Raw genomic sequence first — 4950 nt, forward strand, 5'->3', positions numbered from 1 at the left:
TGTGATTTTTGAGTTTTTTAGAGCAGAGTTCTATGGAGTGCTCTAACACCCAACTAGTAGATTTCTTCAACGGATAAAGGCAACATAGTGATAGCAACTTATTGACACAACATGTTGTTATGTGGTGAACATGGACCAGACAAAGAAGCAAAAACAAACTTACCCTTCTTTGACATCACGATCAAATGACTACAAGCCAAATTCCTTCTGCTGACTAAATGTCCCAGCATTCTCTTCATAAACTTCCGCATGTTTTTGTACTTGCTGACAGCTGAAGCAAAAGGAAAGCCTCTCCAGCCAGCCTCCACCTCTGTCATTGCTTGCTAAAGCTCTTGAGGTCACTTGTACGGAACTAACACGCAACATCTGCACAATACATTTCCTCCTCATTCAAGACTCTAAAACTCGGTGTCAAAAGACCCATTAAAGACTTTTGTACTTGGTTCAGAAGTCTGGAAGTGAGCAGATGAAACATGAACCGAAGCACTATTCATTAAACTTCAACTTCTTAGTTCACCTTACTTCTCAGGTAACAGGACTGACAGTTAAAACACAACTTGCTTGTACTGTTCAACTTACCCTACTTTACAGTTATAAAACTAGTACGCACACACACACTCGCACAGAACATGCACATTATCATCATTCACCATCTGACTTAGAACCACTCTCCTCAACCTCCCACCCGTTGTCCACCAAAGTCACCCCCGGCTGACCCGGGAGAAAGCAGTAAGAAACTGGTGCCTCAGCAGGCGCCTCCTCCTCCTTAACATCATCTCTAGGAACGATATCAACCAAGAAGTCGAAGATGTCAGTCTGGGCAACAGCAGCGGCTACATCGCACTTCTGAAGAGTTCTCCTCCTGTGCCTCTCGGTGTTGCTCCACGCCCTCATCGTCATCTCCAGTATGAACATCTCACACGCGCGAGAGAACAGCACGGGCACCTCCCCCGCGATCATCCTCACTTCTTCGTCTGATTTCATGATCTTCTTGATCCTGGCAAGCGGAAGGCTGTGGTTCTTCATTTCTTCCAGGTTCTCGATATCAGTCTTCTGGTTCTCCCAGAATGCCTGCAGCTGAACGGATAGCTGCTGATCAGGGAAGGGCAACACCATTGGAAGCTCCAAGCGGTCCATGGAACTGGAGTCTGAAATTGATGACGCAGAAGAACCAGTTGGAAGAGAGAATTCATATTTTATCCATAATTACATGAATCCTATTCTTGCGTTCACTTCTGTTTAGGGCTGCCACCTCCACTAAATTAATCAGCTTAAGTCTATCATCTTTCCTACATTTTGTCACCTCCACGTATACGGCTATACCATGTCAAATGTTTTTTTATCTCATTTTATTTCTCAATAGGAGCGACCTCTAACCTACACACAAACTCTCATCCTATCTTTCAGTGTATATTCACAACTCCATCGTAATATCCCCATTTCTGCTCTTAAGTTTTTGTACATGTTGCACATGTTTCAAGAATGCATCCATAAAAACTTGGAAAAAATGAAGCTGAGAAAAAAAATATCAGCGAGAGAATAGACCCGGTGAAAAAGATGGCAGAACTTAGCGGGGAAAGTAAAAATTATCAGCAAGTAGCATCTAGTAGCACTATGAAAATGCAAGTGCTCCATTCCAACCACAATGTTCTCATCACCATCGTGAATTATAAGTATTTTTTTTTTGAATCAGAAAACACACAGTTACTAAAGGAAATAAAAATAGCAAAGAGTGGGAAGTAATCCTGACACGGTGGAGATGGAGCATCAGGGAAAACGATTGAAAGATTCGGACAAATCTATACTGAAACATGTTAGTTGTTTGATAACAAAATTGTAAATACCTCCAGAGTTTCAGTGCAGAAACAAGGATTTATGATTTAAAATACTGCATAAAGTTCAATTTCAATAGGCGTGCATCTAAAAATATCACTATGCAAAAGTCAGGTTTGATACATATTTGGGGTGATTAACCATGGGGATGCATTAGAACGTAAAACTACAACGTCAACTCACGCCACAAATTTGGATGTTTGGTGTCGTGAAGAGACTTTTAAGAGAACAAAATATTCCTATAGCGTAGTTCATTTCAGAACAAGCATGCCAGAAAAGAAAAATAAGGGAGACAAAAATCTTTGCATTCAGCTTCAATTCCAAAGTCATCCCCATCAAGTTCATTCCCTCAGAAAATATATCGTTTGAGCTCGGCGAAATTAAGTATAAGCTCAAGAAAAGTGCCCATAAACACAATATGTTTGAGGTATAATTACCGTTTAAACTCTTTCCTCACCAGATCTAAACAAATCAGTATCTAAAATAATCAACTATGAGATTACAAGCATGACCTGTGTACCGTCTATCCATAATATCAGTAATTACACCCATAATTAACAGGAAATCATTGAACTTTACAACAGTAAAGCAGACGACGCGCATCAACTGATTGAACTAATGCAGATCAAAAGTACTGGGCATCAGAAAAATGAACTTTGGGGGAGATCAAAATCACGACCCATGAAAATGCTAAATAATATCAGAACGTCGCAAGAATTCACACGTGCATTGCACAGAACTCCAGCAAATGATCACAAGAGCGAAAGGGCTGATCATGTATTGACCGATCTTGATTTTATTTAATCGACCCATCTAATTCTAAACACCCAACTTGAAATTTTAACAACAGCTACAAATTGCCAGAAAATTAGAGGAGGAAAAAAAAACAGTGAAAAGTAGCAGTAGGTACCCAATGTGCATCAGCTGACTAAAGGGCTACAGATCAAAGCTACTGGGCATCAAAAAGATGGAAATTTGCAGAGATTAAGTGAAAAAAACTAACAAAATTGAAGCTTTTGCTCACCTGAAGGGAGATGGAGAAGAGGGGTGGGCAGTGAGTGAAACCGAACAGAGAGAAAGAGGGGGGAAAAAGATGGGAGGGAGTTGGACGCAGAGTGACACGTGCACAATAAGGACAACTTGGAAAACTACAATTGGCATAAATCCAATGGGAGGTTGGAGGAAGAAGGGGGGTTCGCCATTTGAGAGCAGAGTTGCAATTTCCGGGAAGTCTTTATTCTGCAGAGAAATTGTAATTTTATGTATAAAACTCGTGGCGGAAATTGAATGCGTCTCTTTAGCGTAAATACCCTTCAAAAGTTTTGATTTACACGCACCTTATAAATGGCTGTATTTTGCAAGTGTGAGTGATCTTCTAGTTTTGCTGACGTAATTAAATTTGGGGATTTTGGTTGAACGTGAATCTTAGGGGCTGTTTGTTTGAGGGTGTTTTTTTTTTGAAAACCCGGTTTTTGGAACAAAAAGTAACATTTGTGTGGTTTTAGAAATCCAAAAATTGCGTTTTTTTTTTTGAGAAATGGTTTCCTAAAACCTTGTCAAATAGTGTTTTTTTTGGAATGGCGAAATCCTGTCTAAAAGCTCAGAAATGGGAGTTTTTTTGGAAATGAAAGGGCTCACCGCTTCTCGTTACCCCCCGCTTCGCCATTTCCCTCTTCCTCTTCCCGCCGTTTACAAAAATAATCAACGAATTTTTGCTCAAACGCGGGCATATTTTTGTGTAATGTTGATCCCCATGTTGATTTCCTCATTGCTGAACCCTAGCTATTGAGTTCGAGATGAAATTTCTTTAGGGTTTGGAGGTTTACAACGGCTTCTGCAGTGTGGTTTTGGGGGTTTTCAGGTAGCTTGCCGGCGTAGTTCTTGCGATACGATTTGCTCTTAAAGATCAGTGACCTCGGTTCACCCCCTCACCCTATTCTGCAGATCTGACGTCTTGAAGATCAGTGACCTCGGTTCACCCCCTCACCCTATTCTGCAGATCTGACGTCTTGATTTCTCGTATAGCTTTTCCTACTTAAGAAATCACCTAAAGGCCCTTCGGATCTGCTCGAAAACATAGCAAAGGTATAATCTTTTAAAACTTTGTGATACTTGATTGTGTTTGAGGTTTGGTTATATTCAAACAATACAAAATTTCCTATTATTTTTTGAGGGGTAAGCATACCACAGGTATGTGTACACAGTTTTTGGGGTTGAAATCCTATTCTATGGCTTTGAATCAAACACCAAAGAGCTCAAGAAATGCTTTCTCTCATGATGCTTTTCCGATTTTTTTAGGGTGAAACAAACAACAGTTTTGGATACCATTTCCTATTATTTATTTTATCCTTCCATATCAAACAAAGTTTTTGGAATCTTTTGATGTCCTAAAATTTTTACAGAATAGGCTTCTTATGTGGGAATCCATTTCCATAATTTTTTGGAAATGAACCAAACAGCCCCTTATCAGAACCCACACATATCAAATTAAGGAGATATTAACCCATTAAAAAAAGAAAATTAAACTTTCCAAACTAACTCTCTGTCTACCCGTGAATGATGCTAATGATCTTATATTTTACCTGCTGTTCTTGTAGAATTCTTACTCGTTTTTATCATTCTTTTCTTTTGCCAAAAATGAAAAAAAATGGGGAAAAAATCCACGCAAACAAAGCAGAACATTGGGCATTCTATAACATTGTTTGTCTATTACCATAATCTTAATGGTAAATTTTTAGAGAACTCCATGAATGTTAATGGATTTGTATAAAAAGTTTCTAATCTTTAAATACTAGAGAAACCTCTAAACTTTGGAGAGTTTTATGAAATTCCCAGAGCTTTCGAATAACTTTTCTCCCATTAATACAAAGCCTTAAAACAAAACCTCCTGCCTAAATTTTTTTTTTCCCTTTTCTTCTATTCTTGACAAATTCTACAATGGAATTTGCACTAAAACTCACGTGAAATTTTTCTAAGAAGAAAAAATTTATAATTTGTTTGGATGGATGTGTGTGAGGGGCAAGGGAAGGAAGTAAAATAGATTCACCTTGTTCGGGAGCTTTTTTTTTTAAGGGAATGGAGGAAAATGAAGTAACAAAGTTTACATCTTTTAAATTT

At 38.7% G+C, this 4950-nt stretch overlaps 1 protein-coding gene across 1 annotated transcript; it reads right to left on the minus strand.

The window, feature by feature from the left end:
- Window positions 468-3055, minus strand: LOC109846236 (nuclear transcription factor Y subunit C-3-like). Its single transcript, XM_020415460.1, has 2 exons — window positions 2858-3055; window positions 468-1148 (listed from the first exon to the last, which is right to left on the minus strand). Exon 2 carries the CDS (start codon window positions 1135-1137, stop codon window positions 643-645), a length of 495 nt encoding a protein of 164 aa, XP_020271049.1. The 5' UTR covers window positions 1138-1148; window positions 2858-3055; the 3' UTR covers window positions 468-642.

This window comes from Asparagus officinalis, chromosome 6, assembly GCF_001876935.1.
Source record: "Asparagus officinalis chromosome 6, Aspof.V1, whole genome shotgun sequence".
NCBI classification, from domain to species: Eukaryota; Viridiplantae; Streptophyta; class Magnoliopsida; order Asparagales; family Asparagaceae; genus Asparagus; species Asparagus officinalis.

Excerpts from the sequence above, each read along its gene's own strand:
- LOC109846236 (XM_020415460.1), bottom strand. The coding sequence starts at position 1,137 with ATGGACCGCTTGGAGCTTCCAATGGTGTTGCCCTTCCCTGATCAGCAG.